Source organism: Fusarium poae, chromosome 1, assembly GCF_019609905.1.
Source record: "Fusarium poae strain DAOMC 252244 chromosome 1, whole genome shotgun sequence".
Lineage (NCBI taxonomy): Eukaryota > Fungi > Ascomycota > Sordariomycetes > Hypocreales > Nectriaceae > Fusarium > Fusarium poae.
The window spans coordinates 1,468,535-1,481,141 of NC_058399.1; the positions used below are offsets into that span (position 1 = coordinate 1,468,535).

The window sequence follows — 12,607 nt, forward strand, 5'->3', positions numbered from 1 at the left end:
ATGAGGTTTGCGGGTTCTGACTTGGACGAAATGTTTACCGCATGGAATTTTTTTAGAGGGTCCGATCAGCCTTGCACCTGCGACTGAATTTGATAGGTCAATGATGTAGGTTTGGTGGTGGGGCTTTGGCCAATCATTGCCCACTAACTCAACGAGGCTGATGATCCTCTAGACTGACATGTAAGTAGAAGTTATAGAATTGATGAATTGAAAAATATGCATTTGCTTTTTATCCGGGATATCTATATAAGATCATATCATTGAGCCGCAGCCTGTGCCAAGACACCTTCCAGCCGGTGCAAGTCAGGACTAACAGATTCGTGAGACTTCAAAGTCAAACATGAGCCTGCTTGAGCAACGTCGATAAGGTTTTCAACTTTACCTCCCTGTGCCAAACCAGAGATCAAGACACCGAAGAAAGTATCACCAACACCGTTAACGGAAACAATATTTTGAACCTTTTCAGCAGCGGAAAATAGTCGCATGTAAAGTCCGCCAACTGTCGGGTGGCTCATTGAGCGGGCAACAATGTATTCTTCAGAGTCGGGATCTCTCAACCGAGGATCGTCTCTTCCCAGGATGGTGGTCAAAAGAACACCCCGAGGACCAAGTTTTGTCACAATAGTAGGGATGTAGGGAAGAAGTTGAACAGACTGTACAGGGACACCAGCATCAGTCAGCTCAGCTGAGGTGATGTGGACAAAGCGCTCTCGAGCACCTCGCATACCAAAAGCGTCGATAATGTCAAACCACTCAGGCGCTTCGAGGTAGCCGTTGTCGCGAGCTGCAGAGTACATAGCTTCCAGCTCGTAACTATTGGGGGATGCGATGTCCACCGTAGGCTTAGGGAAGACTCGAAGTTTGGGGTGGCCCTTTTGGGGACAGAAAAGATTCATAGACTTGGCTGTAGACACAGGCTCGAATGCGACCTTGCAGTCTTGGTCTTGACCAGCCTTGAGCCACGCCCGGATGTCCCTTTCACTCCAGTTTCCGTCCACTACTAACCACTTGGGCTTGGTTCCTCGCACAGCAGACTTCCAATACTCGGGAAATGAGTGGTGTGTGAAGATGCCCATATCGGCCATTGCCATGACCAAATTCTTGTTGGCATCATTCACAGCGACGTATTGGGCCGTTCTGTTTGAGCCGTGATATTCACTACCAAGTGTTCGGATGAAGGTCGTGTCCAAACCAGAGGCTTGGAGTCCATTCAGGACAGTCTTGCCAGCACTGCATCACTTGTCAGTATTGGTTTTTTACTTTTTAAGAAAAAGAAAGAAAAAACGCTCTTACACATCATCGCCAACCATGCTGCAAAGCCGCACTCGAGCATGTTTGCTGACGGAGTGGGCAGCAAGCGCTACATTATGGCCGACACCTCCAATGGACTGGCTGATACTAGATGGGTTGGAGGTGTGGAGGACAGGTGAAGAGTCACCCGACTTGGGCGCATAGTCACAGCTTAGATCAATAGCTACGGAGCCAGCAACAAGAATATCAGCCTTGCTCTCGGACGTTACTTCGGGTTCCTTGAGCTCAGAAGGAGCAGCAGATGGAGCGACAGGAAATGAATTGCTATAGCTACGATTAGATTTTACATACATCCCAGGACCATTTTCATCGCTGTACTTACAAAGTCTTGACTGGCTCAGAACCAGAAGACAACAACCGTGAGAGTTCGACAGCGATGTTGGTGGCCCGGGTGATGTTGGAGGTTACCAGCGCCTTGTTGGCGATGACGGCCTTTTCTCCTGTGAGCTCCTTGAGCCTGCCCAGGATATAGGGAGTGTTGGCGCTTCCAGTGAAGCCCTTCTCGTTGGCCTCCTTGACAGCCTGCTCGATGTAGGACTGCATTTCAGGGGCAGGGATACCAAACTCCTCGGGGATGGGGTTTGCGAAGAGCAAGCCTGACTCGATACCGAGCCTCTCCTGCGCGAGGATGATGGCAGCAGCCTCCTTTTCGGTGTGAACAACAGAAGGACTCTTGATGCCACTGTCCCGAGCCCAGAAAGCAGGGAATTCAATCTTTCCGGATCGGCCATCGGCAAAGGTTGAGACGTGAGCACCCTGGGTCTCGAGGAACTCAAGAGTCCTGGGAATATCGAGGAAGCCCTTGCAGCCACTGCTGATGACAGCAACTCGGGTTCGTCCGAGCTCAGTGAGATCGGCAGAAACGTCCATTGAGTCATGGCCGCCGCGGTGAACACCACCCAAGCCACCAGTTCCAAAGACACGGATACCTGCTAGTCTTGCCAGCAGCATAGTTCCAGAGATAGTGGTTCCGCCATGTATTTTATTTCCAGCCAAGCCCTGTAAACAAATCTCCGTCAGCCATCAAAGTCCTGAAAAGAGATCGAAAGCTGTACATGTATACAGCGACATTATCAATATTTGTGTTGACTCACCATTCCTGCAAGATAAGCAATATCTCGCCTGGATGCCTTGACAGCGCTTCTACTCTCAATCATACGAACGATATCAGAGGCTGTAGCACCAACAGTAGGTACACCGTCGACAATGGCAATGATAGCGGGAATTCCTCCATTGCTGCGAACAAGATCCGAATGTTGAAGAGCAAGCTCATTGCCTAGAGCTCCGTGAGTGTAGATGGTTGACTCGAGAGCAACAATGGGCTTATTAGTGGCAACAGCATCGGCAATCTCGTCTGAGACTTTGAGGAGCTCTTTCACACCGGCCAAGGAAGAGCTCATGAGTCGACGTTGAGAGTGAGAATGAATCGGCCGAGCTCCGGCTCCGGAGCATTGGCGCAAGATGGAGCCATGCCGAGAGATGAGACTTGACAGCCTCATTGTGCGGAATTTATATGGATTGAGGGTGATAAGTCTTGATGGCGTAGCTTTTGTCGAGATTAAGCTGACCCAAGTTTGCCCCAGAATTGATGAAATAAATAATTACAGTAACAGCTACCTTAATAGTTATTTAGTGAGGGGAAAGGGTCCAGTCCAGTGAGTTATTAGCGCTAAAGACCCCGTATTACTGTGAGCCTCGGAACTTCACAGTGAAATGAGTGATGGCGAAAAAAACCCAATGGTTTGCCTATCGCGAGGTTATCATCTGTCATGATAAAATAAAGAGATCCACAAGGATCAACTAATAGAGCTTTAAGAGGCTTAAAAAGTAGGCGATGTTCCTTGGCCGTCGGAGGACTCCGTCGGTAAACCTATCCTCTAACTGATTTCAGAAGGCTCTAATAAGCAACAACTGAGGAAGTAATTCCGCTGAGGGATCTGTATGTTGAAGGGCCGGCCCGGGTTCTTAGAATTTGGAACATGTACATAGGTAGTTAGAAATTTAGATATAAAGCTAATGGGTCACTGAGTATCATTACACTTGGTAGTATGAATACATGATTTTGTTGTATATGAATTTGAGCTTCCTCAATAACCTCATTAGACTAAGCCGGCAAAATACCCTGGTTATTTCGCTCTTATTAAGGACTTCTCAAACATCCATCCACCAAAGATCTGACGTCTATCTGTATTGGAGGCATGGCCAAGCCCAAATATCCGGTTTCAGAAAATAAAGCAGATTTAATCAAAACTTTGCCGTGATGATAATTTCTGTGGCCCTCCTGAACCGTTCTTAGTATCTTTTCCTCATTGCGCCTGGCTGCGTATCGTATAACAAGCACAACATGATATCTTCACGCCAACTCGCAGCTGTGCTGTTCCTTGCCGGGTCATCGCTGGCCGACAACTTTACAATTTCCAACGGCCAGATTTTTACTCCCGGCTTTGTAGTTCTAGATGCACCTCAACCATATACGCCTCTTGGAGGGGGTAAGTTGATACCGTACCTCTATTTGGCGATGGCTTCAGCACTGACATTAGCGAACAAGACACCCTCCACGTCGCTATAGATGTAACAGCCAACGGCAAACTACCATTGCCGTCAAACGACGATGACAGCGATGTCGATAACCGGATTTTTAGCATCGAGATGTTTCTATACAGCTACGCCACTGGACGCAACTTTACTATTTCGAATGGAACAGCCAGCACTAACAACGCGAGCCTGGGTGAGATTATGGCGCAAGAACCTGGAAGCACAGTAAAGCATGTCAACTGGGTCTGGCCCGATTGTCTTGTTGGAGACGGTGCACCAGAGGGAGACAGTGATCGGGGGGTTTACAATGTAAGAACGACACTGATATGGTTACCAGTTCAAAGCAGTGTGGCGTAGACCTAACACGATGCAGATCTCAATCCGACAAAACTTTAGATACAACGGCGACGACTACTACACCATATTCGATGTCCCCATCTCTGTCAACAATTCCATTCCAGAGGATGATGATCGGCCGTTGTGCGATGAGCTGTCGAATGAGCTTCTTTCACCTGAGGATATCGACGTCGAAGCAGCCAATGAGGTGGGCGTTTTGTTCGCGCCTGGCGATGCGACTGAGCTCGATATAAGTGGTGAGGAATCGGTCGGATCTCTTCTTGGTTCTAATATGGTATATGTTGGGGTCATGTGTGTTCTTATGGCTATGTTGCTGTAGATGTTCTTGTTACCACGTTTAATCTTTGATACCCAAATTTGCTCACCAGCCTTGGAGTAGGCCAAGTGTTACAGAACTGAAACAAGAGTGACAAATGATAGAACATCTTACTATTTCATCCGCTAACCAATGCAGGTCACCACATCGCCATCACCATTGATTGCCAATTTAGGAATCATCCCCGCTTCAATTAATTGCGGGGTTGTTACAGCTCCCGAGGGAAACAGCTTTCCTCTCTACCTCTAACTCTCGTTTACTCATGATAGACCGCCTCACTCGGTGCGAGCAGACGTGCTGGGTTCCTCTCCGGGATTTCTGACGAATAGACTACGTCGTATTACCCCAGATTTCCTCGTACCCCTGTAGGTAAACGCAGCAAGTCGCGAACTGGTAACTCTTCGTGGAAAAGAGCCTCGGTCTGTGTGTCCATCATGATAATCACAATATGCAGTCCCCTCATATGAATGACAAGAGGGCGCCACTCACCTGGTCGGAATGCTTTCTCGTACCACATGTTTCCGTGGTTCATAGCCCTACGATTCAGCGATAGCCTCTGTTCATCTTGAGTTGTGTCATGCCTATCCACCAAGGACTCCTTCCACGCGAAGGCTTCTGCGCTGATGTAGTGGTGCGGTTGATCCGGCAAACGGCACTGAATCCAGCCCTGATTCTCCCTCTCGTGCTGCTCGCTCGTCTCACCAAGAAGGGTCAGGACCTCTCTATTCTTCACCCGAGCGCCTCGCAGAACCTCAAGACGCTCTTGTACCTCGGCCTCGTGCGATGGGCCAGTAGCTGGTTATCCGAGAAGACGAGAAACAACTGGTCTGACGACAAATATGACTGGGAGCGCGAGATTGTGCTCGTGACAGGCGGTGCAGGAGGCATTGGCGGTCGAGTCGTCAACTTGTTCGCAGAGATGGGTGTTAAAGTGGTTGTGCTTGATGTTCAGCCCATGTCCTTTACCACTTGTGCGTGAGATATAGGTAACCGAAGAGACAAGATAGCTAACTGTATATCAGCGGCCAACGTGCACTACTATCAATGCGACCTTCGATCACCCGAGAACGTGGAAGCCGTTGCCGAAAAGATCAGAGCTGAAGTTGGACACCCGACGGTTGTTATCAATGTCGCTGGAGTAGCCAGGGGAAAGACCATCCTGGAATCTCAGCCAAGTGACATCCGCTTCACCTTCGACGTCAACACCTTTGCGCCATTCTGGACAGCAAAGACATTTCTCCCTAATATGGTTGAGAACAACCACGGCATGATCGTCACTCTGACCTCTTATGCAAGCTGGTTGACGATCCCCAACCTTGTCGACTACGGTGCCTCAAAAGCAGCTGCTTTGGCCTTCCACGAAGGATTGACTGCCGAGTTGGCTACGCGGTACAATGCGCCCAAGGTCAGGACTGTTATCGTACACCCGGGACCTACCAACACTGCTCTCTTCAAGGGCTACTACCAGAACACTGATTTCTTGATGCCACCTCTGGCACCCGAGACAGTGGCTGATGCTGTAGTTAAACAAGTTCTCACTGGGCGCAGTGGTACTGTCGTCATCCCGGGCACTGGTAGTATACTAGCTGCTTTGAGGATGCAGCCAGATTGGTATGCAATCCCTGTGAGAGCTAAAGCGCAGTCGTACATGAAGAACTTCAGTGGTCGTCAGGTTATCGAGGATGTGGATGCTTCTTTTGAAAAAGATGGCCGTGAGAAGGATGTTGCTGATAATGCGGGCGAGAGCACAGTTCTGGTTTCTGACAGTTGAAGCTGGACTGGTTAGCTTTCTTATTCCTCATGAAGAAGAGTAACTATATGTTTGTTTATTGTCTATGAAATACGTCTAAACCGCCGTTCAATTAGTGCTGAAGTATCGGTGATGTCCGATTTGTCGATAGGCGGCTTGAATACCAACATGTAGCATGTAGTTACATTTTGTTCCCAACAACCCAAGTGTGATCAAAGGCATGAATGGATCTCCGCATCACAGTGCTCTGTGTGTATTCATAGATGGAATACGATGACTTCAAACTAACGAATGCCCGGCCGATGTTTCAGACAAGGAAAGAAAAGGAACCAAAGGGTATGTACAGAACTCCCGGCTCAAAATACCAGAGTCCGGACCAGCCGATGTCTTCTGTCCGCCAAGGATTCCATCCTGTTGGTAACTTTCACTTAACAGTACGGTATGATACCACATTAGGCGGCCCCAACTGCCTGATACTGTGAGCACGCAGGTGTGCCACTATGTCGAGGTGCATATAACATAATCCCAACTGAGGTGATAGCCAGGTATTATGACATATCAAATGATTCGATGGATTAGTCAAAGCGTATCTGAAGGATTCGAGCATGGCCCTATATGGAATGTGTCAATGGTAAAGCTGACGGTAAGGCGCCTACAGACAAGACGAGTCGCTTAATATGCAACGGAAGATGTGTGCCTCGACGGCGTTTGTTTGGATGACATGAGAACGCATTCAAGAGAATGCGACGTAAGGTATGCAAGTACTGTACGGTAGGAACAGGGGACCCGGTCTGCCAGACAAACTAAAATACATACATCATGAGATGATCATCGTTTACATGCCCGCCCTTCCCGTTGTTAGCTCCAGTGTGCAGCCCATTAGTATTTGGGACAAGGGCGCCTGTAGAGTGGGACTAGGGTCTATCCCTGATATCCTTGAGCGGATGGCTGAAGGACCAAAAGAAACGAAGAGTCGACAATAGGTGGTATTCTGATGGAGTAGCAAGGCGGTATGGGCGGGAGATGTGCAAAGACAGTAGGCTACATTGGGACCCTTCGTTATCAGATAAAGAGAATGGCCCAATCTCTGAGCGTATGACTTGGGATTTACGAAGCACTCATTGATAGTTTGAGCCTGAGTCTATAAGACGGCTCATATACGTAAACAAAGCTACGGTGTGGTTCTCTTGCAAGCCCCTGAACTGGCAAAGTCTGCAGACGGTATTCTCACAAAACTTAGGTAGCAAATGGGAACTCCAGTGCTTGATAATCACATTGGCCGAGAACGGACTCAGTGGAGATGGAATTGTGCGTCCATGTCTGGTTCAGGGCTACAAATTGAGCCTGAAGAGAGGGAACCTTGGGATATCCAAGGCAAAGGAACCTAACAACATGCCATATTAGACCCTGATACTCCCTCGTTCGTCCTGACTGCAGCTGACAGGACGGGAAGTATACACAAAGAGTACTGATCCTTGACAGGATTGGCTATCTGAGCTGTAGAGGCCAGCGGAGAGACAAGCGAAGACATGATATGCCCGCACCACGTTTTCCGTCAGAGACTAACAGCCGCAGGAAGTGGGTTCTTTGTGCGAGCGTGTGGCACGGGTTCAACGTCTTTTTCTGGCCTGGCTCTGGAATTATTATAATGTGGTGTTGAAGATTGATCTAACATAGTCTAGGCCTGGTCAGTTCTAAGCTAGATCTTTCAGTGCCGTGCTTTTGGCTTGACCCTCATATCCTAGAGTTAAATCCGAAAATAGCAATTATCAAATCCAACATTGTTTCATCTATTTTTTTTTTAATATTTTTTAGTTATATTGTTAGGGGTCCTGGGGCTGTTGAAAGACAGGATCATGATAATGACAATGACAATTCTTCAATTATCATCCAATCATGTATTAAACAATTGAGCGGAGACTAATCAGAGACAACTCCAAGCTCCGGCAGGAAGGACCCTAGTAGAAAGCTAGCGAGGAAGGAAGGGTTCAAGAAAGGAAAGGGCTGTAGTTTAGGAAGGGGCCCTTGCTACCCTGGGAAAGCTAGACCCAGTTGGAGGTGTCAATCGTGTCGACTGAGTGGACCCATGTGCCAGCGACATCAGCCCATTTCTTGTCTCCTCGTCAGGTCTGGCGTCGCTGGGCTCCGATCTTCTGGCGATAATCATGTCATGCCATTTTTTTTCTGGTCCAGCCAAGAGCGATTGCACCAGCCCTCTTTGACACTTGCATGTCCATTTCCGTCCATTCTTTCTTATTTGCTCTTCTTTTCTTACCTACATACGTTACTACTACTACCTACCTGTTCGTAGAAACCCCTGGTCGCCAATTCCCATCAGCCCCCGAATTCCGGTACCTGCCCGTTACATTGGTGTTGTGTTTCCCATCTTATATCTTTCTGGCCTCTTAAGGTTCGGAATAGCTTCATACTTTACTTAGCCTCCCCCTTCTCCCCCCCTTGACTTCTCTTCACTCCGGTGTTCTCTTTTGCGTGCTCTATCGCCTCTCGTCCATACCCTCGTCCTCTCCATCATCGTCGCCGTCTCGTTATTCCTGATTGCCATTATCCGTAGTCTGTTGTAGCTGCACACCCCTCGTCAGCCCGTTTCAACCTCAGTCGGCCGATCTGCCCCGCGAATTCGCCATACAATCAATTCCAATCATACATATATCCAATTAATATCACGCGAGCCTTCCTCGAAATCTGCGAATATCTGCGACTCGTTCGATTACGAAGATCTTATTTTGACAAGCCTACTCTCCCGAATCTGATACGCACGATACCTGGTAACTGAGTGGACCATTCCAGGCGATTACACCTTACCAGGCACTGTTTCGCTTGACTCAACCTTCCCTGCTGCCGCCAACATATCCGTTTGCGACAACATATACTTCTAGCTCAAACTCTTCCGCCGCATTTTCTACCACAACTGCTTCAGGACGGCACTCTGTCTCTTGTTTAATCTGGCAGAGGTCGTCCGTGATCTCGCGATCTTAACATCAATTTCAATTGTACCATGGTTCCCAGTATTGTTCAGTCTGACGATATGGATAATATGGAAATACCGTTTCCAGCGCTCCGTGAGCGCCAGGAAGGTTCTCCTCCTCCTTTTCAAGACCCTCTTGCTCTTCTCCGAAGCCTTCCAGAGCCTCCATTGGAATGCCAAGTTTGCGTGGTCGGTGCAGGACCTGCTGGGCTGATGCTAGCCACAAACCTGACCAGATATGGAATCAATGTCGAGGTGATTGACGACCGGGCCGACCAGACGCCCGTAGGAAGGTAAGGCCATATAGCCTGGAGATTACGCAGGACGGTTGGATTGACATCGAATACAGAGCCGACGGCCTACAACCAAAGACGATTGAGACCTTCAGACAAATGCGACTTTCAGATACTCTATTAAAACAAGGTGTCCGCGTTTTTGATATTGCCTTCTGGCGCAGCGATGCCGACCAGCCTCTGCGCCGACTTGGTCGCGAAGTCCATTATCCACCAATCATCGATGTGTTGGATCCATACATTCTTCTCGTTCATCAGGGTATGGTAGAAGGTCTCTTCCTTGAGGATATGAAGAAGCGAGGCAAGGAGGTCCGTAGAAACATGGCTTTCGAGTCGTACAGCGTCCCAGACAACAAGACCGGCCCCCTTCAAATCAATTGCCGTGCCAATGTCAACCAGGATAAGCGCTCTGTTCTGACACAATACTTGGTCGGATGTAAGTGGTTACTTTTGCAAAATTTCCTACAGGGACTGATGATTGTTAGGTGACGGTGCTCACTCCAAGGTTCGCAAGAGCATCCCTGATGTCAAGGCCGTCGGCATGTCCCAAGCCGCTATCTGGGGTGTTCTTGATGGTGAATTGATCACCAATTTCCCCGATATCTGGTCCAAGACATTGGTCTATTCACAAGAGCATGGCTCAATTTTGATCATCCCTAGAGAAAGGAATATGACTCGATTCTACATTGAGCTCAAGGCTGGTGCCAAGCTTGACCGTCGAGATCTTGGACAGGAATTCATGATGAAGCGCGCAAAGAAGATTATGGCACCGTTCCACTTAGACTGGAAGTACGTTGAGTGGTTTGGTCGCTATCAAGTCGGCCAAAGAGTTGCTAGCCGTTTCACTGACGGCCATCTGAGAGCGTTCCTGGCTGGTGATGCCAGTCACACGCACTCTCCTAAATCAGCTCAGGGTATGAACACCTCGATGCACGACTCGTGGAACCTGTCGTGGAAATTGAACCTGGCAGTCAGGGGCCTGGCCAAGCCTAATCTGCTTGAGAGTTACGAAGAGGAGCGACGCAAAATTGCCCTGGACTTGGTTAACTTTGATTATGAGCATGCGAACCAAATCGCGGGCGGAGATGCTATTGCTTTGGCCGAAAACTTCAGGACCAATGTGCGCTTCATTTCTGGTATTGGTGCTGAATATGGCGAGAATGCTATCAACCGACCAGGGGTTGGTGACAATCAATTCGTGATGGGAGACGCCAAACCAGGTTGCCTATTGCCCCCTGCCAAGGTCACTCGATACATTGACTCCAACCCTGTGGATATCCAGCTTGATATTCCTATGCTTGGCCAGTTCCGCATTTATCTTCTCATGTGGGATGTTCAGCAATCATCACCTTTCCTTCAGACTTTCTGTCATGCCATCGCTGGCAAGGATTCATTCATTAGCAGACTATCAGCTGCGGCCAGCGCTTCATATGCCGCACAACCCCGAGCATCGGCTCCTGAGGATGTCTACTCCCGACCAGAGCGATACACTGTTGTCAGCCATCTCTTTACTTTCGGTCTCATTAGTAAGTTTTATTTACGGTCTCTTTTCACCTTGACCCCTGTGCTAAAGACGGTCCAGCAACCATGCCCAAGACAGAAATTGAAATCTCAGATCTTCCTCCTCTCCTACAAGACAGTCGATGGACTTTCTACCTGGACGACATTCCCGACCAAGATACTCGTGGCTCGCTCTGCACCAACAAGTGGCTTGGAAGCCTTGGACCTGGCGAGGTCGCCATTGTCAATGTCCGACCTGACGGCTATGTTGGCTCGGTGGGCCGATGGGATTCAAGTGTCGATGAATCTGGTGTTCAAGCGGCTCGTTGGCTCGACGAATATTACGACGGATTTATGCAGATCCCAACGCAGCAGGGTTAGGAATGGTAATGAGTTTCATACATGGTCACTCTTAGCTATGCGATTCCCGATAGGGAACATCATAGCCACCTGTGAGAAAAAGATCTCATAAATGCTTGTATTTCCAAGCTTGTATATCTGGGAGTATGGGATCTTTTGGATTGTTGCCCGATTTATGCCATTACTTTGCTCTACCTGGCATTGCACAGCTTCATCAGAGAACCAAAATAGCATTTATGGTAAAGGAGGTGAATTAACGAATCAGCGCTACAAGAAAGAGAAGGGAAAGGGGTAAAGTTGTGGACAAAGAGACGAACAGTTATGGTGATGATAGAATAGAGACAGACACCAAAATCTACTGACAGATGAATGGCATTTTGCCTATTGTTAGTATGGGAGATAGCCAGTAGCTACTGCTATCGTAAATTTATTATGTTTTATGACATTTGTGTTTCATGTCCTACCATTAACTTTGCTGATATTACAATTCTCCTGAATCAACTGGTCACCAACCTACTACTTAGATGTCAACTGAACGTGTAATCAACATGGTGCTGAAATTGACATGGCGTCTTTGCACTGACATGACAGCAGCCAACTAACATGACACCAAGCTGACAGCCGTATACCGTACTAACATAGTCTGCCTAACATCTTTCCACTTATTTGATACGATCTCATCATCTATGGAGTGATATTGCTATACTATAGCAATCGTCTAATTAGACTTGTAAGAGATACGGGTGTCGACAGCCTTGAGTCCGCATATCCTATTAACCCGCATATCGTATTAACCAGTCTACATGGTAAAGAACTCCTTATGCCAGAATTACCTCATACCCGACTCGCATCCTCATCCTCTTGCTTCCTTTTAAATAGCCCTTTTATACCCAAACAAAACATCATCCAGATCCATCTCGCCTTCCATTATAAAGATGTTGCAGGCGACAGTCCGAGACAAGATGATTTTGATCGCCCCTTTCCGCTGCTGATCAACGGGACCCTTGGCGGTCGCAATTGCGTTGTCTGAAAATGACCCTTAGTAATTCCCTCTACTGACATGAATCATTTTGTTCGCTGGGAGCTGTAGTACTCAGGAGATCGCAAGGGCGGATTGCCAATTCTCAGACTTCGAGGTTCAAGGTGCCAAAGCCGGGGTCGAGGTATCTGCGAGACACCAACAATACGCGCCCGGCCAT

General features: G+C 48.2%; 4 protein-coding genes across 4 annotated transcripts; 3 read left to right on the forward strand and 1 right to left on the reverse strand.

The window, feature by feature from the left end:
• Window positions 1-257: 257 nt before the first annotated feature.
• On the reverse strand, window positions 258-2,810 carry FPOAC1_000507 (uncharacterized protein; the record flags this gene model as incomplete). Its single annotated transcript, XM_044845120.1, has 4 exons — window positions 258-1,230; window positions 1,294-1,575; window positions 1,634-2,310; window positions 2,406-2,810. The coding sequence occupies 4 exons, from the start codon at window positions 2,808-2,810 to the stop codon at window positions 258-260; spliced, it is 2,337 nt and encodes a 778-aa protein (XP_044711036.1).
• Window positions 2,811-3,655: 845 nt separating this feature from the next.
• Window positions 3,656-4,522, forward strand: FPOAC1_000508 (uncharacterized protein; the record flags this gene model as incomplete). Its single annotated transcript, XM_044845121.1, has 3 exons — window positions 3,656-3,800; window positions 3,860-4,155; window positions 4,220-4,522. The coding sequence occupies 3 exons, from the start codon at window positions 3,656-3,658 to the stop codon at window positions 4,520-4,522; spliced, it is 744 nt and encodes a 247-aa protein (XP_044711037.1).
• Window positions 4,523-5,096: 574 nt separating this feature from the next.
• On the forward strand, window positions 5,097-6,290 carry FPOAC1_000509 (uncharacterized protein; the record flags this gene model as incomplete). The annotated part of the gene is made up of 2 exons (XM_044845122.1): window positions 5,097-5,490; window positions 5,542-6,290. 2 exons carry the CDS (start codon window positions 5,097-5,099, stop codon window positions 6,288-6,290), a joined length of 1,143 nt encoding a protein of 380 aa, XP_044711038.1.
• A 2,995-nt stretch (window positions 6,291-9,285) lies between these two features.
• On the forward strand, window positions 9,286-11,429 carry FPOAC1_000510 (uncharacterized protein; the record flags this gene model as incomplete). The annotated part of the gene is made up of 4 exons (XM_044845123.1): window positions 9,286-9,548; window positions 9,605-9,984; window positions 10,034-11,074; window positions 11,131-11,429. The coding sequence occupies 4 exons, from the start codon at window positions 9,286-9,288 to the stop codon at window positions 11,427-11,429; spliced, it is 1,983 nt and encodes a 660-aa protein (XP_044711039.1).
• Window positions 11,430-12,607: the final 1,178 nt, after the last annotated feature.